Source organism: Bombina bombina, chromosome 1 (genome assembly GCF_027579735.1).
Source record: "Bombina bombina isolate aBomBom1 chromosome 1, aBomBom1.pri, whole genome shotgun sequence".
NCBI classification, from domain to species: Eukaryota; Metazoa; Chordata; class Amphibia; order Anura; family Bombinatoridae; genus Bombina; species Bombina bombina.
The window spans coordinates 1,475,179,740-1,475,203,244 of NC_069499.1; the positions used below are offsets into that span (position 1 = coordinate 1,475,179,740).

General features: G+C 37.7%; 1 protein-coding gene across 1 annotated transcript in view; it reads left to right on the forward strand.

Moving 5' to 3' along the window:
• Positions 1-23,505, forward strand: part of SDK2 (sidekick cell adhesion molecule 2) — a 476,461-nt gene that overhangs the window by 374,013 nt on the left and 78,943 nt on the right. The window contains exons 20-31 of the mRNA XM_053721253.1: positions 7,720-7,915; positions 8,623-8,721; positions 8,829-9,020; positions 9,122-9,243; positions 10,509-10,618; positions 11,022-11,172; positions 11,268-11,505; positions 11,603-11,718; positions 11,970-12,159; positions 17,249-17,347; positions 18,080-18,274; positions 19,917-20,118. Of these exons, the coding sequence (XP_053577228.1) occupies positions 7,720-7,915; positions 8,623-8,721; positions 8,829-9,020; positions 9,122-9,243; positions 10,509-10,618; positions 11,022-11,172; positions 11,268-11,505; positions 11,603-11,718; positions 11,970-12,159; positions 17,249-17,347; positions 18,080-18,274; positions 19,917-20,118 (1,910 nt within the window). The remainder of the gene's footprint in view (positions 1-7,719; positions 7,916-8,622; positions 8,722-8,828; positions 9,021-9,121; positions 9,244-10,508; positions 10,619-11,021; positions 11,173-11,267; positions 11,506-11,602; positions 11,719-11,969; positions 12,160-17,248; positions 17,348-18,079; positions 18,275-19,916; positions 20,119-23,505) is intronic.

The following is a 23,505-nucleotide window of genomic DNA, read 5'->3' on the forward strand; positions in this document are numbered from 1 at the left end:
ATATAGTTTTTTTTTTACCTTCTTTCATGTGCCAATTAATTCCTATATGCGGTTAACTAAGAATTATTGTTATTCGATACATGCCGGGAAGGGCAGGGCTAATGGCCCCTTGATTACTTTTGATTGCAATTAATCCACATTTACATTAATTACACTCATTTACATGAAAACAGTACAATGAAGTCTGGGCATTTAATTGGCTCAGAACCCGATAACTATGAAGATATTTAACATCCATATTAAATTGTAATTAGTATTTCTGATTAGGAATTTCCATTCTAAAACCAGTGTCTAATTAGCTGTTCTTGGCCTGTTTGAATTCTGGCAGTGGAATAGTTTTATAGTTCCCATAAATCTGAAGATAACAGCAAGGCAAATGCTAACTGCTCTGTGTATAAAGAAATTAACAGATTACGCCAGTCAAAAAATAATCTGTAAGGAGCACTATATAATTTCCTAATTTGTTTGCTACAAGATTTAAAGGGACAGTCAACTTGAAAATGTCTATTGTTTAAAAAGATACAGTAGATAACCCCTTTATTGCGCATTCCCCAGTTCTACATAACCAACACTGTTATATTAATACACTTTTTTACCTCTGTGATTACCTTGTATATAAGCCTCTGCAGACTGCCCCCTTATCTCAGTCCTTTGGACAGACTTGCATTTTAGCCAATCAATGCGGACCCATAAATAACTCCATTCTAGCGAGCACAATGTTATCTAAGCAGCACACATGAACTAGCGCTGTTTAGCTGTGAAAAACTGTCAAAATTCACTTGGATAAGAGACGGCCTTCAAGGGCTTAGAAATTAGCATATCAACCTACCTAGGTTTAGCTTTCAACAAAGAATATCAAGAGAACAATGCAAATGTATTTATAGAAAGGCTATAATATATTTTGTATCGCATTATCTGGCCTGAATTCTTAAAAGGGTAAAAAAAAACTTTTTTTAAAAAAATATATAGTATATATTAGCAGCTAAAATGACAGTAAAGTCATACATATGGAGTAACGTAACCCCTTTCATTATCTTGTGTCGTTCTAGTTTTCTTACTTTATAGAAGGTGTCTGTTTTTTGTGTGTAGACTGCTTTATAGAGACGGTGTCAGTTTTTCTATCTTTTTCCATTTTATTTGTTTTGTAACTGTTTTTAAAACATTATTATGATGGCTGGTATCTTTGACAGTGGAATTCGTTGTGTGCGGCCGGAATTTAATAGCTGCAAGCATTGAAGAAAGTATGTTGAGATTTAAAAGCATATATTAAATATTGCATTTTAAATTTGTTGGGCAATACAAAATTCTTATTCCAATATATATGTGCCTTTTATGATAAATAGATAGACAGATAGAAAATAAATAGACAGACAGAATGGAAAAGATCATTTGTTTCCAGTTTGGAAAGCAAGCTCCTACTAACCAGAGTAATTCACTCATGTTACAACACTGCCACCATGTGGCTTGCATATGTCTGTGCGGGCTCTGTGCCAAACAAACTCATTTGTCCCTAAAATGCAATAATAGGATCCAACTACCCGCTTAATGCATGTAATGTGTCTACTGCACATCAGGGAGAACAGAGCACACAGCATATGCACATAGGATTCTGCAAGGGAGACAGTCATGTTTTCAAGGTGATTTGAAGCAATGCAAATGCTCTATTTCTAAATGCTAAACTGCCCCTCAAAATAAGGATGTGTTGGAATGTTTGAGATACTTCACAGTAAGGAACTCTGCAGAGCAATGACTCCATGTAATATACAAATGCAGATACAATGTATGGAGCAAAATATTTGACTTAAATGCCAATCAATGTGTCTGTAAGAAACAGAGAGTAGATTAAGAGTGAAGCACTAACAGTTATGCGCTAGCGATAAGGGGTTTATCGCGGGTGATAAAGATATATATATAATTTATGTATGTGTGTACAGATGTATTTATTAGGGTTTATGACTTTTATGCAGAGCAGTGCATCAGTAAGAGACAGTTGGGTATCTGATTTCTATGCAGAGCAGTGCATCAGTAAGAGACAGTTGGGTATCTGATGTCTATGCAGAGCAGTGCATTAGTAAAAAACAGAGTTGGGTATCTGACTTATATGCAGAGCGGTGCATCAGTAAGAGACAGAGTTGGGTATCTGACTTCTATGCAGAGCAGTGCATCAGTAAAAACAGAGGGCGCGATCACATATACGACGCAGGTTTCGGCGCAAGCGTGGGAACCTGCGCCGCCCGTAATTTCACCTCACACATCGGGGTATTACATATACGGCGCCGGCAATTCATAAAGTGCCGTAAGTCGGATAAACTAGCAATGTCCAGAAATGAGCGTAACTACAAATTTCTGGAGTCGCTAGTGGCTTACGGCACTTTAGAAACTGCCGGCGCCTAAGAAAAGTAAAGAAAATAACAAATCTCCCGTAAAAGTCTAACCTGCCATCCAAAAATAAGCCCGATACGTAAAACCCCTATATCCGCAATCCCCCCCTCTCATTACTAATATTAAATGTATTAACCCCTATACCAACAACCCCCCACAACGCAATATGCCTATTTAAACTATTAACCCCTATATCCGCCATCAAACCCACACCGCAAGTAATAACTAAATTATTAACCCCTAAACTGCCATAGCTCACAACGCAATTAACCTATTCAAGTATTAACCCCGAAACCGCCATAGCCCACATAGCCTATTAAATGTATTAACCCCTAATCTGCCGCCGCCACTATAATAAAGTTATTAACCCCAAAACCTAATTCTAACCCTAACACCCCCCTAACTTAAATATTATTTAAATAAATTTAAATAAAATTACTATTATTAACTAAATTATTCCTATTTAAAACTAAATACTTACATGTAAAATAAACCCTAAGATAGCTACAATATAATTAATAATTACATTATAGCTATTTTAGGATTTATTTTTATTTTACAGGCAACTTTGTATTTATTTTAACTAAGTAGAATAGTTATTAAATAGTTAAAATAAGTACAAATTTACCTGTAAAATAAATCCTAACCTAAATTACAATTAAACCTAACACTACACTATAATTACATTAATTACATAAACTAACTACAATTAAATAAACTAAAGTACAAAAAACAAACACTAAATTACAGAAAACAAAAAATTAATTAATTTTTTTTTAAGCTAATTACACCTACTCTAATCCCCCTAATAAAATAAAAAAGCCCCCCAAAATAATAAAATTCCCTAACCTATACTAAATTACAAATAGCCCTTAAAAGGGCCTTTTGCTGGGCATTGCCCCAAAGTAATCAGCTCTTTTACCTGTAAAATAAAAGACAATACCCCCCAACATTACAACCCACCACCCACACACCCAACCCTATTCTAAAACCCACCCAATCCCCCCTTAATAAAACCTAACACTACCCCCTTGAAGATCACCCTACCTTGAGCCGTCTTCACCCAGCCGGGCAGAAGTGGACATCCAGAGGGGCAGAAGTCTTCATCCGATCCAGCCAGAAGAGGTCCTCCAAGAGGCAGAAGTCTTCATCCAGGCGGCATCTTCTATCTTCTTCCATCCGGAGCGGAGCGGGTCCATCTTGAAGACATCTGACGCGGAGCATCCTCTTCCTTCTTGATCCGACGACTGAATGAAGGTTCCTTTAAGTGACATCATCCAAGATGGCGTCCCTTCAATTCCGATTGGCTGATAGAATCCTATCAGCCAATCGGAATTAAGGTAGGAAAAATCCTATTGGCTGATGCAATCAGCCAATAGGATTGAGCTCGCATTCTATTGGCTGATTAAAAAAGCCAATAGAATGCAAGCTCAATCCTATTGGCTGATTGCATCAGCCAATAGGATTTTTCCTACCTTAATTCCGATTGGCTGATAGGATTCTATCAGCCAATCGGAATTGAAGGGACGCCATCTTGGATAATGTCACTTAAAGGAACCTTCATTCAGTCGTCGGATCAAGAAGGAAGAGGATGCTCCGCGTCGGATGTCTTCAAGATGGACCCGCTCCGCTCCGGATGGAAGAAGATAGAAGATGCCGCCTGGATGAAGACTTCTGCCGCTTGGAGGACCTCTTCTGGCCGGATCGGATGAAGACTTCTGCCCCTCTGGATGTCCAATAGGATTTTTCCTACCTTCATTAATTTTTTATTTTCTGTAATTTAGTGTTTGTTGTTTTTTGTACTTTATTTAATTTAATTGTAGTTAGTTTATGTAATTAATGTAATTATAGTGTAGTGTTAGGTTTAATTGTAATTTAGGTTAGGATTTATTTTACAGGTAAATTTGTACTTATTTTAACTAGGTAGTTATTAAATAGTTAATAACTATTTAATAACTATTCTACCTAGTTAAAATAAATACAAAGTTGCCTGTAAAATAAAAATAAATCCTAAAATAGCTATAATGTAATTATTAATTATATTGTAGCTATCTTAGGGTTTATTTTACATGTAAGTATTTCGTTTTAAATAGGAATAATTTAGTTAATAATAGTAATTTTATTTAGATTTATTTAAATAATATTTAAGTTAGGGGGGTGTTAGGGATAGGGTTAGACTTAGGTTTAGGGGTTAATAACTTTATTATAGTGGCAGCAACGTTGGCGGCGGCAGTTTAGGGGTTAATACATTTAATAGGCTATGTGGGCTATGGCGGTTTAGGGGTTAATAATTTAGTTATTACTTGCGTTGTGGGCTATGGCGGTTTAGGGGTTAATAGAGTTTATTAGTTATTGCGGTGGGGGATTGCGGTTGACAGGTAGATAGACATTGCGCATGCGTTAGGTGTTAGTTTATTTTTGCAGGCATTTTCGGGAGTTATGGTGCTCCCATACTCAGCACAAGGCCTGCTACGGCTTTTATGGCGAGGTAAAAATGGAGTAAGATTTCTCCATTTTCGCCACGTAAGGCCTTGTGCTGGATATTGGATACCGATTTACGACGCGGTCCCATGTTAGCCTATGGTAGTAAAAATTGCGAGCGACGGGTGAAATATATGTGCCGCATTTATATGCGGCGCTATATATAGGATACCAAAATCGCGTAAAAACTGGCGTCGCCGGCTTTTGCGGGCGACGCTGCATATGTAATGGAGGCCAGAATTGGGTATCTGACTTATATACAGAGCAGTGTATCTGTAAAAAAGCAGAGTTGAGTGAGTATCTGACTTATATGCAGAGCAGTGCATCACTAAGAGACAGAGTTGGGTATCTGACTTATTTGCAGCATCAGTAAAAAACAGAGTTGAGTATCTGACTTATATGCAGAGCAGTGCATGAGTAAAAAACAGAGTTGGGTATCTGACTTGTATGCAGAGCAGTGCATCAGTAAGAGACAGAGTTGAGTATCTGACTTATATGCAGAGCAGTGCATCAGTAAGAGACAGAGTTGGGTATCTGACTTATATGCAGAGCAGTGCATCAGTAAGAGACCGAGTTGAGTGTCTGACTTATATGCAGAGCAGTGCATCAGTAAAAAAGAGAGTTGAGTATCTGACTTATATGCAGAGCAGTGCATCAGTAAAAAACAGAATTGGGTATCTGACTTATATGCAGAGCAGTGCATCAGTAAAAAAGAGAGTTGAGTATCTGACTTATATGCAGAGCAGTGCATCAGTAAAAAAGAGAGTTGAGTATCTGACTTATATGCAGAGCAGTGCATCAGTAAAAAACAGAGTTGGGTATCTGACTTATATGCAGAGCGGTGCATCAGTAAGAGACAGAGTTGGGTATCTGACTTATATGCAGAGCAGTGCATCAGTAAGAGACAGAGTTGGGTATCTGACTTATATGCAGAGCAGTGCATCAGTAAAAGACAGAGTTGGGTATCTGAATTATATGCAGAGCAGTGCATCAGTAAAAAACAGAGTTGGGTATCTGACTTATATGCAGAGCAGTGCATCAGTAAAAAACAGAGTTGAGTATCTGACTTATATGCAGAGCAGTGCATCAGTAAAAAACAGAGTTGGGTATCTGACTTATATGCAGAGCAGTGCATCAGTAAGAGACAGAGTTGGGTATCTGACTTATATGCAGAGCAGTGCATCAGTAAGAGACAGAGTTGGGTATCTGACTTATATGCAGAGCAGTGCATCAGTAAAAAACAGAGTTGGGTATCTGACTTATATGCAGAGCAGTGCATCAGTAAGAGACAGAGTTGGGTATCTGACTTATATGCAGAGCAGTGCATCAGTAAGAGACAGAGTTGGGTATCTGACTTATATGCAGAGCAGTGCATCAGTAAAAAAACAGAGTTGGGTATCTGACTTATATGCAGAGCAGTGCATCAGTTAAAAAGAGAGTTGAATATCTGACTTATATGCAGAGCAGTGCATCAGTAAAAAACAGAATTGGGTATCTGACTTATATGCAGAGCAGTGCATCAGTAAAAAAGAGAGTTGAGTATCTGACTTATATGCAGAGCAGTGCATCAGTAAAAAACAGAGTTGGGTATCTGACTTATATGCAGAGCAGTGCATCAGTAAAAGACAGTTGGGTATCTGACTTATATGCAGAGCAGTGCATCAGTAAAAGACAGAGTTGGGTATCTGACTTATATGCAGAGCAGTACATCAGTAAAAGACAGAGTTGGGTATCTGACTTATATGCAGAGCAGTGCATCAGTAGAAAACAGAGTTGGGTATCTGACTTATATGCAGAGCAGTGCATCAGTAAAAAACAGAGTTGGGTATCTGACTTATATGCAGAGCAGTGCATCAGTAAAAAAGAGAGTTGAGTATCTGATTTATATGCAGAGCAGTGCATCAGTAAGAGACAGAGTTGAATATCTGACTTATATGCAGAGCAGTGCATCAGTAAGAGACAGAGTTGGGTATCTGACTTATATGCAGAGCAGTGCATCAGTAAGAGACAGAGTTGAGTATCTGACTTATATGCAGAGCAGTGCATCAGTAAGAGACAGAGTTGAGTATCTGACTTATATGCAGAGCAGTGCATCAGTAAGAGACAGAGTTGAGTATCTGACTTATATGCAGAGCAGTGCATCAGTAAGAGACAGAGTTGGGTATCTGACTTATATGCAGAGCAGTGCATCAGTAAAAGACAGAGTTGGGTATCTGACTTATATGCAGAGCAGTGCATCAGTAAAAGACAGAGTTGGGTATCTGACTTATATGCAGAGCAGTACATCAGTAAAAGACAGAGTTGGGTATCTGACTTATATGCAGAGCAGTGCATCAGTAAAAAACAGAGTTGGGTATCTGACTTATATGCAGAGCAGTGCATCAGTAAAAAAGAGAGTTGTGTATCTGATTTATATGCAGAGCAGTGCATCAGTAAGAGACAGAGTTGAGTATCTGACTTATATGCAGAGCAGTGCATCAGTAAGAGACAGAGTTGGGTATCTGACTTATATGCAGAGCAGTGCATCAGTAAGAGACAGAGTTGTGTATCTGACTTATATGCAGAGCAGTGCATCAGTAAGAGACAGAGTTGAGTATCTGACTTATATGCAGAGCAGTGCATCAGTAAGAGACAGAGTTGGGTATCTGACTTATATGCAGAGCAGTGCATCAGTAAGAGACATAGGTATTTGAGTTATATGAGTATCTGTAATCATCAGCGTTCTCGTGTTATACAGAACTTTTCATGTTACTAGCTGAGCATTACATCTGTAATGGGCAGAGCAATGCGTCTGTGTTATATGTAGAGCTCTTGCAATGTATTGCTTTCAAACACATTTTTACTATGTACTTGCAGCTGATCGCCTGGGAGCCAGAGCATGAAGATGATGTGACTGTGGTCACAGTGAGGCCCAACTTCCAGGACAGTATTCATGTAGGGCACATCACAAGCCTGAAGAAGTTCACTAACTATCTGACATCAGTACTGTGCTTCACCACCCCAGGAGATGGGCCGCGCAGCCCTCCGCAATCAGCCTGGACACACGAGGACGGTATGCTCATTAGCAGGAAGCTTTTCACACTATACCCTGCGATTCTAGTTTTTTTAGTTTGTTTGCAGAAATCAAAATATCTGAACGTGAAATTAAAATTATAACATGACGAGGTTGTCAATACGGAGTAACGAAACACGGTTTAAAACCTCACTTTAAATATTGCTACAAACTTAAAATTTTCTGAAAACAAATATTTCACAACAATAATGCCATGGAAAAAAATACATATTTAAATAGATAATTTACTTTTATTAACTATTTTACTTTGTTCTTTTTGCATCCTTTGTTAAAAAGCATAGCTAGAAGTAAATTGTAAAGTTGTTTAAAATTGGATGTTCTATCTAAAAATGGGTTTCATAACCCTTTAACCCCTACAAAGGGGTTAAATACATAATTAAACCCTCACAAAAGGTACACTGCTAAGCCAGTCCTGAGCAGGATATGATTTATTGGTAGGTATGGGTTAATTGTTCATCCTGATTGGCTCACCGCCTATGTCCTTGATCTGAAGGAGCAATGCATTGTGGCTGTGGAACATGACCCCTATTGAGGGGAAATAAACACATAGTTACTCTCAAGCATGTGTGCAATAATAAAATGCTTTAAATGTTACATGAATTCAGTTTTTTTACACTTCGATTCATTGCTGCCCAGAGATTTGTTTTTTGAAAGCTAGGTGTTAATTAGTAACTTTTTTTTTGAAGTGCCTGGTCCTGTTGGTCATCTCAGCTTCGATGACATTCTGGATACCTCTCTGAGAGTGACCTGGCAGGAGCCCACAGAGAAGAATGGCATCCTGACTGGTGAGCATAAGTTAGCTAGCTGGAACCAAGTACTCACATTTCCATAACTTTATTAAAGAAACCTTCAAATGTTACTTTCTATGATTCAAACTTCCTTTCTGTTGCAGGGTATAAAATATCCTGGGAAGAATTCAACCAAACCAATACCCGGGTCACTCACTACTTGCCCAACTTGACTTTGGAGTATCGAGTGACTGGCCTGACCTCTCTTACCACCTACACTATACGGGTGGCTGGCATGACCTCCAAAGGACAGGGAGCCGTGTCTTCTTCAACCATCTCATCAGGTGTACCTCCCGGTCAGTAGCCTTTACTATTATATCTTGTTAAACATGATGCTCATACTTCTTACTTCCAAGAGTTTCGCTGTTACATTTTATCCTTGCTTTCTTGCCTACAGAACTCCCCGGAGCCCCCACCAACTTAGGGATCAGTAATATTGGACCTCGCTCTGTTACTCTACAGTTCCGGCCTGGGTATGATGGAAAAACGTCGATTTCTAGGTGGCAAGTAGAAGCCCAGGTGAGACTGATAGGAGTTGACATCATTTCCTGTAGCAACTGCCACAAAATTTTCTCATCAGCTGCAGCATTAATAAATGAGTTAAACAAATTTACTGAAATACTACATTCAGAATATTCTCGGTTTCAGTACTGAATCCTCCTAATAACCTCATAATTCCTCAGCTCTGCAGTGTGCCAGGAATGTTGTAGTGTCTGAACCTCCCTTAAAGGGATACTAAACCCACATTTTTTTCTTTCATGATTCAGATTTTTTCAAATTTTAAGCAACTTTCTATATTACTCCTATTATCATTTTTTCTTGCTATCTTTATTTAAAAAGCAGGAATGTAAATATTAGTAGCCAGCCCATTTTAGATTCAGCACCATGGATAGCGCTTGCTTATTGATGGCTGACATTTAGCCACCAATAAGTAAGCATAAAATGGGCCGGCTCCTATGCATCATATTCCTGCTTTTTAAATAAAGGTTGCACGAGAACAAAGAAAAATTTTTTAAGGCTGACAAACTCACCACTCAAAAATGTTGACATACAATTTGTGGTTCGACATAGAATGTTATGAATGGTAGAGTAGGCAGCAGATGCTGGTAGAGTAGTCAGTGAATCTGTCAAGCTGATGAAAAGAAGAATAGATAGGGTAATATTATCTTGTTGCACACTGTGTTATTGGGATTGTGTATATGGAAAGCTTCTCTGGCATTCACAGATTTCAATATGGGAACTCTATACATTATTGTCATGTTTAACCCTTTCACTGGCAGGGAAAAATGCCGGACTGCATAATGTGTTGCTCTCCTGTCTTGCAGTCAACGGGTTAATGTGACGATTAATATTCCTTCTGAGCAAGTGGATGTCCTTCTTTCCTTGGACCCTTTAGTTACCGCATATCCTGATGCTATCACTCCGCCTTTTATATAGTCTGTGTCAAATAAGCATCTTGATATTTCTAACTGTGATCAAGGCTAAGGGTATCCAGTACTCATGACTTTGTAATCAAAAATATCAATGGTCACAATGTGGAATCCCCAAATGGCAACATTTTGGAGCAGTCGGATTGTTGGCCACATAGATTGAAACCCAGTGATATTGCAAGACTACTGGATTGTCTCCTCCAACTTTATAAATTCAGCATCAGAAACATCAATATTTTGTGTCATTGGTGAATACCATTATCTCAAATTACTTTTATTAATTTCCAGCAGTTCATATTGCCCTACATTACTCATAACACATGTAAGAATAATTTTTCTCTTTACCTGTTATAGGTTGGAAATCCTGGAGAATCAGAAGACTGGATCCTTATTCACCAGCTGGCAAGTGAGCCTGACGCAAGATCTTTGGTGGTGCCAGCGCTGAACCCTTATACCTTCTACAGGTAGGCAGAAATGGCATGGGGAAGTTGAAAAAATTTAATCCAAAGAACGCATAAGTGAAAGCAAGATTTTCCAGTCTTTATCCCCAAACCTTAAAATGTGCTCTGCAGGGGTGAACTAGACCTTAAAAATGGGATGCTACAAAAAATTGCCACAAAGCTACATCAAGAATAAAGGAATAGGATATGTGAAAATGGATAACAAAGTCATGACTATTGACACGTTTGAGAATTGGGGTGCAACAGTAATGTTAGGGGTTGCCTAACACTTTACTTTGGAGATCTATATGCAGCCTTTGCGTATAACCTCTAGGCAGTACTGATGAAAATGATCTTTGTGACTCTAAGTGCACTACAACTTTGCTTATACCATTTTGAATAACAAAAATGTATTACTTCCTCCCAGTTTCCGAATGCGACAAGTGAATATTGTTGGCACCAGCCCACCTAGTCAACCTTCCAGGAGGATTCAGACCTTGCAGGCCCCACCAGACATGTTCCCAGCCAACGTAACCCTGCGGACAGCCAGTCAGACAAGTTTGTGGGTGCGCTGGGTGGTGAGTACCTATGTGTGGACATTATGGAATGGTGTGTTGCTAGATTTAAAAGGACGACTTTATCATGTACCTTTCTCCCTGACATGTTTCCACAGCCTCTTCCAGAGCTGGAGTACAATGGGAATCCAGATTCAGTGGGTTACAAGATCCGGTACACACGATCTGATGGGAGAGTAAAGTCTCTCACCCATGTAATACATGACCGCATTGAAAGGCAGTACACCATTGAAGATTTGGAGGAGTGGACTGAATATGGAGTTCAAATTCAAGCTTTTAATGCAATCGGGGCCGGGCCATGGAGCCCCGTTGTCTTGGCTAGAACACGTGAATCAGGTAATAAGAGAAATAGTAAGTCCCTGAAAAGTATTTGATAGGTAAATCCTGAATATCCTCATGTTGCTTGCTTCAACTTCTTATTTCCATTTTTCAGTCCCCTCCTCCGGTCCCACCAATGTATCTGCTTTGGCCACAACATCCAGCAGCATACTTGTGCGTTGGAGTGAGATCCCAGAGTCGGAACGCAATGGACTTATCTTGGGATACAAGGTAGGCAAAGTTAATGTAGCAAATTATTCTGGGATGTGCCACTTCTATGGTTTTCCTAATCTTACATACTGCTATGTGTTTGGGTGAAAAAAGAGTACTGCTATAGAAAAGACATAGTGGACTTTTAGTTTTATAAGGGCATTGTAAAAGGGTACATAATACAAAGTATGCTAGTTCTAGGCAGAGATATAAAACATTTGTGTTACCAGTAGCTTGGCTCTTTGGCCAGTGAGTAACTTCATACCTTTCAGGTCCTCTACAAAGCAAAGGACTCCGATGGACCTGCTCATGTCTGGCTGGTGGAAGGTAATTCATCTCGTAGTGCACAGATAACTGGCCTGGGCAAGTATGTGCTGTTTGAGATCCAGGTTTTGGCATTTACAAGGATTGGCGATGGGGTTGCCAGCTCACCCGCCATATTGCAGAGGACCCTGGATGATGGTAAGAGTCACTAACAAAGAGATAGACAATAGAATATGATTATTATTATTATCGGTTATTTGTAGAGCGCCAACAGATTCCGCAGCGCTGATGATGAACATAAGAGAGACAGACAACAGTAAAAAGCTCTAAATAGATTGACAGACAGTTGAAACCACAAGAATGATAGAAACATTGTAAATATTCTAAGAAAAAATACATAAATTGAATAATATATGAAGTAGAAGTTATCAGAAACAAAAAAAATGAAGAACTATCTTTGTTTTGGTTATCTTCTTTTGTCAGGGCAAAAAGTTACTAAAGTATTAACCTTTGTTCCCTAGAACAGAGAGTGCTAATGTTAAAACAAGTTTGAGGTATAATGCAAAAATAAGAGGTAAAAGAATTTGGCAAATCATCAAGCAGGCTCATGACCGAGAGTAGCGTTTTGTCTAGTTAGAGACAAGTATCAGATTAAAGGGACAGTCAACACCAGAATTGTTGTTGTTTAAAGACATAGATAATCCCTTTATTACCCATTCCCCAGTTTTGCATAACCAACACAGTTATAATAATACACTTTTTTACCTCTGTTATTACCTTGTATCTAAGCGTCTGCAAACGGCCCCCTTATTTCAGTTCTTTTGACAGACTTACATTTTAGCCAACCAGTGCTGACTCCTAGGTAACTTCAGGTGCGTGAGCACAATGTTTTCTATATGACACATGCATTCAGATAAGAGGTGGCCTTCAAGGTCTAAGAAATTTGCATTTGAGCCTACCTAGGTTTAGCTTTCAACTAAGAATACCAAAAGATCAAAGCAAAATTGGTGATAAAAGTAAATTGGAAAGTTGTTTAAAATTGCATTCCCTATTTGAATCATGAAAGTTTATTTTGGACTTGATTGTCCCTTTAAGAGTATATACTGATTAATATTTTTAGTCTATATAATATTTTTGATTCAACGTTATTTTTATTGAAAACTGTAGATGATTCAAATCTTTACAAAATATTATTGGCATGAACTTCAATCACCACTAAACACACATAACTGAAGCTAAGTACAGCGGAAGAAATCCAAGTGTCAGGATACATAGAAGTTAAGATTTAGATATAACGTGGCACTGTCTCCTGCAATCTGATTAAACGTGGACACTTAAGGGACAGTAAGCATCTCTTGTTTTTAAGTAAAAATTGTGCTTTGGCCTCCTAGGCAATGAGTAGGAGTAGAATTCTTACACATGTGGTGCTTGTGTGCATTTATCACTGATCCCTGTTTGCTGGTAAAGATTGCACAATGTGAGGATATCAATACTATGTAACGTGTTTCACAAGCGACCAATAACAGGTAAAGACTTGTGTCTGAATTGTGAGATAGGATAATTGGCCAGAATCACTCACTCATTTAGGTAGGAAATAACGATTTATTAAGAGATAATGAGATAAGGTGAACAGATTAAACAATACATAGACATCTGAACAATTAGATAAATAACAGGGATTTATTAAGTGGTGCTTATCTTTGGTGATGTAATTAGCAGTTTACACAACACTAGATCATTATGTCATTATGGCTGGGGGACTGTATGCAACCTACACTATAGGATGAAGTTTATCAGACCTCAATATTTGCAAGCTTTTATAATAGACTGAAATATTAAATTACAAATAAAATCCTATATAAATTAAATAATGCAACTTTTTTATTTGTTATCTATTGACTTGCATTTTAGCTGTGTTGTGCAGAACCCACAGGCGTGAGCACAATGTTATCCATATGGCCCACATGAACTAGCAGTCTCCTGTTGTGAAAAGCAAATAAAAAAGCATGTGGTTAAGAGAATGTCTATAGTGACTTAGAAACAGGCAGAGATTTAGAGGTTTAAATGTTATAAAGTGTATTAAAGGGACAGTCTAGGCCAAAATAAACTTTCATGATTCAGATAGAGCATGTAATTTTAAACAATTTTCCAATTTACTTTTATCAACACTTTTGCTTTGTTCTCTTGGTATTCTTAGTTGAAAGCTTAACCTAGGAGGTTCATATGCTAATTTCTTAGACCTTGAAGACCACCTCTTTTCAGAATGCATTTTAACAGTTTTTCACCACTAGAGGGTGTTAGTTCATGTATTTCATATAGATAACACTGTGCTTGTGCACGTGAAGTTATCTGGGAGCAGGCACTGATTGGCTAAACTGCAAGTCTGTCAAAAGAACTGAGATAAAGGGGCAGTTTGCAGAGGCTTAGATACAAGGTAATCACAGAGGTAAAAAGTATATAAATATAACTGTGTTGGTTATGCAAAACTGGGGAATGGGTAATAAACCGATTATCTATCTTTTAAAACAATAAAAATTCTTGTGTAGACTGTCCCTTTAATATAACAATGTTGGTTGTGCAAAGCTGGGGAATGAATATTAAAGGCATTATCTTTTTAAAGAATAACAATTTTAGCGTTGACTGTCCCTTTAAGTGCTGGTAAAAGAGACGCATATATGGTAGTAATGAAATACGCTATTTTTGTTTACACCGTGAGATAATGAATACGATTGTTACAATTCAGTACAGATTATCTCAATTTGTGGGATATGTCAGTAGTCTCATAATGCCAATGGTTAACCATTTCCTGCTACAGAATTCAAACTGTCAGCTCATAGACGAGCATAATCCTAGGAAGTCACTTTATTACTGGTTTTACTGCTGCCAGCATTACAGGATAAACATGCATGTTACCGTTATCCTAAAATATTCTCAATATTCACGAGCTCTGCTGTAATATATTGGGACTCTCATAACGTTGTTTGCGCTTTTCAATTCATTTTTATTGTATTATTTTATGTGTGATTATTAAACTAAAATATGAATCAATCTCTGTATACCGTGCTGTCTCACATATTGATACTGCCTGGTTCCAGTCTATTAACTCTGGCTGTAAGTAATTTAATTATACATAAATGTAAATATATAGAAACCAGAGGAGCAATAAATGTGTTTAGAATTTCAAATAAAAATAATGATTTTGGATTAATGAGTGTATGTGAAGCTAATGCTGGGATTGGCTGGGAGTAGGAAGAAGCTATTGGAGGCGGTGATAGGTTGGAATGCAGGTGAAGCTGATTGGAAGATAGTGGTTATAGTTTATGGAAAGCCTGATGATAGTGTGAATTAGCTATAGTGGAGAACAGGATAGTGTATATGTAAAGTATATATCAGTATATATCAGCAATTAACCACTGCAGTGCAAAATACTGTACATGTTTAAAAAAATGTGATTAGTTGGCAAAATTTGGATAGTCTCTGCAGTCCAAGAACACACACCTTGAAAAACCTTTTCAGTATGTTATCTTCTTTTTCAGACAGTCAGGGACAGATATACATGAACTCCTGCAGTGATCAAGCAATCACTGTGTAGCATTTTGCAGGGTTAGCAGTATTAATCATGCAGGATGCAGTGGAAAATTTGGCAAAATAAATAAAAAAAAATTGCTTTATACTTTCATTAACTACGGGTAATTAACATTTTGGGCTAGATTTTGAGTGGAGTGGTACTTGCGCTCACGCGTTAGCTTCACTAGACAGAGGCTTTCTGCATGCGTCGGGTAGAGTGCGTATTTCAAGTTGAAAGTAAAAAGTTTTCGCATGAGCATTAACCCGACGCTCGCAAAAAGCTGAAATTCGGCTATCATGACGCGTTAATGTATTCCCCCATATACTTTAACTGGAAGTAAAAAAACACCCTTTCTTGCGCGCAAACAAGATCGCATTTTCTCAAGTGTGCTAACCTGACATGAAATATTAATATTTCACATTCTAGTGTTCTTCACATAAAAGACTAAGTTCTATTTATTCATATATATATATAAATGAATGTCTATATATACTTAGTACATATTCCCCTGTGTGCAGAACATTAGAATGTGAAATATTTACATTACATACACAGTTAAATACTTTATTAAAGGGCTGCAAAGGGCTCCAATGCACTTATATATGTGTGTATACATACGTATTTATGTGCTTATATACACACATATAAACATATATATATATATATATACACACACACACATAAATATATGTTCAAAATTAGCAGACAAAAACAGTTTTTTATCATTTTAAAAATGTTTTTCTATTTTCTGTAATGTAGTGGTCCACCCCTTCCCCCCCCTCCTGCGATCATTAGTTAGGGACCCCCCATCTGTTTTTTGTAGTGTAACTCCCCGAGTTCCCCATCCCTCCCTCTCCTTTTCTTTCTTTCTTTTTTATTTTGGGTCATCCCACTTATGTAGCCTCCCTCTCCCCACCGCTGCTGGACCTTCCAAGGTCTGTAACGACCTGGCATCTACCCTCATATGGAATTGGAGCACATATGCGGGCATATGCCTGGAGCTCAGGAACTCTAGCTCTCGGCCAAAACTGCTTGAGCTTCCTGAATCTCAGACATATATATACGCTGTGCAGTACGTTAGGCAAAGTACTGCACGATAAAAATATACATCTTTTTGGGTGAAGGCGTTAACCAGAGCTCTGAAGTCACTCTATCTAGACGCATGTTAAATTGAATTGCACTCAAGCGATTGTGTTTACTTTCTACTTGTAATACACGCGCTACTTCCGACACACGCAAACAGCCACCTTTTGCTTGCGTGCAACAATTAGCCCATTACTCGTAATCTAGCCCTTTATGAGGAATTACACTTTGAGTTTATTGTCCCTTTAAACAAGGAAACAATTGTGTTTTTTATAAAGGTAAAGTGTTACCCAGCCATGCAGCAGATAAGAGGCGAGGATTCTTAATGTAAAGTATCTGATGGTTTTCTCAGTGCAAAGCCATCAGAAATCATTAGAAAATTGGATTTTATAATGGATGTACATGGCCATAAATTTGAAAACCCCTTTGAATAGTTTTTCTCACAGATTGGAATATTTCCCTTAGTTTAGAGGAGGTGAAAGCCAGAGAAATGTTTTGACCGGCCACAGCGTGGCCCCTAGAACATAGGTTGTACAAGCCTGCATCAGATGCGAGTGGAGGGGTAGGTTTGGATATGAATAACTTTTTGGCGTTACAGAAGGCACAAATAATTTAATAATTTCTGTTTATTTTTAGTCCCTGGACCCCCAGTGGGGATTCTTTTTCCAGAAGTGAAAAATAGCTCGGTCCGCCTGATCTGGCAGCCGCCGGCCAACCCCAATGGAATCATTTTGGGTGAGAAAAATGAATAAAAGTGAAGTATGTTTCACTGTGTATTTTGTGTTGTATTGTTAGATGATAAATTATCAGGGAGATTTGTTCCATATTGAATCAAACACCTTGTTTGTCAGAGAGAGCTGCAAATCCTTGCAAAGCAATACTTTTCTTGCAGATAAGAGGTTAAAAATGCTGCTACCATTTAACCCAAACTTTTGTTTTAATGACTACCCTACCACCCCTGCTGGCATGCCAATATCTGTATCCACCACAGATTCTGGTGCATCACATTTGTGTAAACAGTTCACACTGCAACTAACTTGATTGTGTCATTGTGTAACTTATTAACTCATTAATATATATATGGCCAGATGGTCTCAGGCTACTTCTGGGGAACTTATCAACACCCTGACGTCATGTATGTCTCCCCCATATACTCTCTAAACCAGTCGCAGCGGTTGTAACATGCACAGCATGCAATTACACCCTACTCCTTTTTTCAAATGTTGGTTACACAAAACAAAAAGGGTGTTTATGATAATGAGGGTACCCAAGTATGAAGGTAGTGCAAACTTTAATACTTTCATTGCCATTTTTTACAAATATTCCTCATGATTTTGAGAGCTTGAAATGCTGCCCTTCTGTAAATCATTTTTAATTTGTTAATTTATTAGCAGAACAGATTTTAATCCTAATGTGTCCAATGTTAATGCAGAACTGTTCTAAGCTTTATTTATCTGTCTCACACAGCATATCAAATCACTCACCGACTTAATACAACAAACGCTAATACAGCCACTGTGGAGGTGCTGAACCCCAGTGTCCGGCAGTATACAGCTACAGGGCTGAGAAAGGAATCTGTCTACCTCTTCCGCATCACGGCTCAGACACGCAAGGGCTGGGGAGAGGCGGCCGAGGCATTGGTTGTGACAACCGAGAAGAGAGGTCAGAATTTGTATGTTTAGAAGCTCAAATTGTTTATCCTTGAAAATCCTATGAGAGAAAACTAGTTAATGTTGTTTGGGGATTGTACTGAGTCATGGGAAAAAAAGTTTTAAAGAACCCTTTTTTACATCACAGTTAGGTCAATCAAGTTCAACCTTTATCCTGTTAAAGAACCATTAAATACAGTACAAATATATAATAAAAAAACAATGTAATAGGACTTATGCTGAATTTTAAATAAGCAATAAAAAAAATTCTGACAAATGTATTTTCCCCATTTGCTGGCCTTCTGTATCATGTGACAGCCATCAGCCACTTACAAACTAGTATATGTTTACACTGAACACATGCTCAGTAGGTGCAGGTGTATCAGAAAGATTGCATGTAAAAAGACTGTGGGAGTAAATTAGAAAGTCTCTTAAAACTGCATGCTCTTTCTAAATCATAAAAGTTTAATTTTGACTTTAGAGTCCATTTATTTGAAGCAAGATCCTTAAATTCAGGACTCTTTGTAGACCTTGATCCTGCATTTAATCAGCTATTTTAACGGGATCCAATCAATGTATTTAAAGTAAGAAATTTGTTTTCGTTTAGTGAGGTCCAGTGAGATTTAATCCAAGGTGATATGAAAGATTGTGGATGAAAACATTTATTGTATCGTTTGAAAGTTTGAAAGTCCCCAAGTATATTTTGCAGTCTTGTTATTGTTTGGGAAAGTTCTGCTGTTGTCATTCAATATTGTTGTTTCACATATGAACTCCAACCATATATACCCTGAATTGGTCAACCATTCCTATGGTCTTCCCTGAGTATGCCCCTGAACAACATAGTATGGCCCACAAACCAACCAAATGCTAACCCTGGGACTATTATTTCTCCCTCCCCTGGGCTTCCCTACCACAACACAGTGCCACCCAGCCATTTCCCAAATCACTCCACCTGCCCCTTTTTCTCCTAGTCTCAGTATTTTTAAATCAGAATATAGGGATTGGGGTGAAATTAATTTGCTTTTAGCTCATTGTTACCCAAAAGCCTCACTAACTTACAGAAAAGGCTCTAGACCAAACTCACTAGACCTCAACTCTTTTTCACACTCATTGGCTCCTCACTTGGCTGTTCTCCAGACAGCACTCCTTTGTGATGTTTTCTATAATACATTCTGAAATGAGTTGTAAAATAGGTGACAGTTGCATTAATACCCTGAGAAACATTTACTTTCACAATAACTCTGACACATGAGCACTCACTTACATTGACAAATAAGCAATTTCACAGTTAAAGGATCACGTAATGCAGTATAATTGCATGATTAGCAAGTGCATAATAAAAAGACAGTGATTTAACACCTACTCTGAATTTCAAATAAACAGTAGATTTTTTTCTGACAATTGTATTTTTTCTCTCATCGGCCCCTGTATCATGTGACATCAGCCAATCAAAGACTAATATACGTATACCCTGTGAGCTTTTGCACATGCTCGGTAGAATTTTGTTCCCCAGAAAGTGAGCAAAATTTGGTAACGGAAGTAAATAGGAAAGTGTCTTAAAACATAGAGAATTCTGGGCTTTGTAGCTAGTAGCAACACAGCTGATAGAATATTATACATTTATACAAAATAATAATTATATATTTTTTTAACAGACCGCCCCCAGCCCCCCAGCAAGCCGCTAGTTGCACAGGAGAATGTAAAATCCCGCAGCGTGCTGCTTTCATGGGAGCCAGGCAGTGATGGACTTTCCCCTGTACGATATTACACCATCCAGACCCGGGAACTTCCAAATGGTAAATGGACTGTCCATTCTGCCTCCATCAGCCACAATGCCAGCTCTGCTTCTGTGGATCGGTAAGTCCATAAGTTATGTAGCTTGAAGGATCAGATTTAATGGCCTTGTGCACCAAAACTATAGGGAAAGTAGCACATCCTTCTGACTTAAGTAAAAACAGATGTGCAGCCATTAAAGGGACACTAAACCCATTTTTTTTCTTTCATGATTGAGATAGAGCATGCAATTTTAAGCAACTTTCTAATTTACTCCTATTATCAATTTTTCTTCGTTCTCTTGCTATTTTTATTTAAAAAGCAGGAATGTGATGCATAGGAGCCGACCCATTTTTGGTTGAGAACATGGGTTATGTTTGCTTATTGGTAGGTAAATGTAGCCTCCAATAAGCAAGCGCTTTCCATGGTGCTGAACCAAAAATGGGCTGGCTGCTGAGATTTACACTCCTGCTTTTAAAATAAAGATAGCAAGAGAACGAAGAAAAATTGATAGTAGGAGTAAATTAGAAAGTTGCTTAAAATGTCATGCTCTATCTGAATCATGAAAGAAAAAATTTGGGTTCAGTGTCCCTTTAACTGTGGCAGACCTTAGTGTCTCTGTCTAGAAGCCCGGGGGTAGTAATATTACACTCTGCTCTGTATTTAGTGGAGTATTATAGAGTGATTTCACACTATATTAACTGGTTCTGAGCAAAGATTGTCTGGGAAAATCAAAATATCTGTCCTAGTGACACATCATTTTTACAGAACATGGCAAGACTTCTCAAAGCCTATTAAAAAGATAGATACTATACAAAAAATCATTTTTCTATAAGTCATTATTTGCATACTATTTTATATTTACTTTGAATTGTTTAAATATTCATACAGTACCTTTATGGCTTTTTCTTATCTTTCAATCAGACAGTAAACTAACCATTTCATTGCTGAGCTCTTTCACACCCCTGAAGCTGCTTTAGTCTTGTATTTACTGCATCAGTTTCAGTTTTTCAGAATTACCCCAAAATAGTTACCCAGGTCTCTCCTTCTTCAATGCTAGATTCTCTTTTAGACCCCAGACCATCTTAAAATTCACCTGGTTGGTTAAAAAGATAAATACTATACAAAAAAATCATTTTTCTATAAGTCATTATTTGCATACTATTTTATATTTACTTTGAATTGTATAAATATTCATACAGGTATACCTCACTTTACAGCGCTTCACTTTACAGCGCTTCGCTAATACATCGCTTTGTAGAGCTGAAGTTCAACCTCCAAGGATTTTGAAACAGTGCTGAAATCTTTGTGATTCAGAATTACCCCAAAATAGTTACCCAGGTCTCTCCTTCTTCAATGCTAGATTCTCTTTTAGACCCCAGACCATCTTAAAATTCACCTGGTTGGTTAGTGAGTATAATTCCTATAGAAATTATCATTTGGAGTCCATGACATCTTACTTTATCTAGGCGATTCATATTTTTATGGTAATTATCTTCAAATGAGAGGGGAATAAGCTACAAATTTTGAAAGAAAAGAAGACACTGCTCTATTTCTATCTGTTTATCAAACGCTTCAGACAGCTGTGTGTTTCATAAGTATTCACACCGCCCGTGCCTTGTAAAATCATATCTGACAGCAAATACAACTGTGACAGTCTCTGCTTAAATTGGTCTCAAAATTGTTAGAAATGCTTAGACTGTCTCAGGCTGACTGGGCACTGTTGGTAACCGGAACGCTTAAGTCATGGCAAATATTGTCAGTTGGAATGAAGCCTGTGCTGTCTGTTCTATTCGAGGACATGCAGCTCTTTATATTTAAAATAAACGAGTAACCTTAGCAATGTGTTTAGGATTCTTTGGTCTAGCTGAACAGGAGAGAGAACCCCGTCTTCATCAGCCCAAGGTCTCTTGCAGACAGGAAGCAGATTGTCCTGAACAATTTTTGAGGATGACTGCGGAATCTGTTGGCGCTCTACAAATATATTATGATGATAATAATGGTATTGCCATTGTGACAAGGAATATTTAGCATTTATGACATTAAAGGGATATTACACCCAATTTTTTTCTTTTGTGATTCAGATAGAGCATGCAACTTTCTAATTTACTCCAACTATAATTTTTTCTTTGTTCTCTTGCTATCTTTTTAAAAAAAAATCAGGAATTTAAAGCTTAGGAGCCAGCCCATTTTAGGTTCAGCACCCTGGATAGGGCTTGCTTATTGGTGGCTACATTTAGCAAACCAATAAGCAAGCATAAACCAAGTTGTGAACCAAAAATGGGCCGGCTCTAATACTTTACATTTCTGCTTTTTAAATAAAGACAGCAAGAGAACAAAGAAAAATTGATAATAGGAGTAAATTAGAAAGTTGCTTAAAAAGGAATGCTCTATCTGAATCATGCAATAAGAAAATTGGGTTTAGTGTCCCTTTAAACCATAGAACTTCTTGCCATATACTTTCTGTGTCATAAGAACCTTGTATAAAAGTAGCTCAGCTTTGTGGAGTAACTAGAAAACAAAGAACAAATTGTTTATCCTATCCTTGGGGTCTCTTTGACTCTTTTGTCTTTGTGGTTGTTTGTTTACATATTCTCCCTGACATACTCTGGTACCTTCCAGAAACAGATTTATTTAATCTGAGATCATGTGACACTTTAATTGCACACAGGTGGAATTTTTTCAACTAATTATGTTACTTCCGTAGGCATCTGGCTGCATCACAGTAAAGGTGACGAATTTGAAAAGCAATTAACAGTTTTTAATTTTTTTCATCTGTAGTTAATTAAACAAAGATAATAGGATGTTTCCATCATTACCATTATATAATACTTTGTATAAACAAGTGAAAATAAATCTCATCTGAATCAAATTCCATTTCCGATTGTAACATAACAAAATGTCCAAAAGTCATTTGGGTGAGTAATTATGCAATCTTTATGTGTTTAAAATTACACACAATCAAATTTAAATAAAAAACAACAAAAAACAGAGTTGTTTTCTAGATTTATTTGGCTAATTTATCAGAGGTTTCATGAAACTTAACATAACACATTTTAGATCTTCAGAATCAATGTCTAGAGTGGATTGCAACCATATACAAAGTTCTCAGTAATAGGTTTGTGCTTACAGATTTAGGGAATTGCTGGGAAATTATTGAGCGAGCAGAAAAAAAAAATTAAAGGGCCAAATGAAAAATGTTGTTTTGTATAGACAGGTGTTGATGGACACAATATTTTTCTGGCCGGAAATAAATCAGGTATTTGGGAGTCATCATGAATTGAGTGGAGGGACTGACTGAGTGATGCAAATGGTGAATAGCTGTGAATGAGGAAGTGGAGTCAGGTGGATGTATTTATGGAAGTCTAAAATGGAACAGGTTTTGGGAAGACCAGTGCAAAGTTGGTTGCAGTAGTCACTGCAGGAAGCGTAAGTGAACTTAGCAGTTTTATTGTGAGTTTTGTGAGAGCA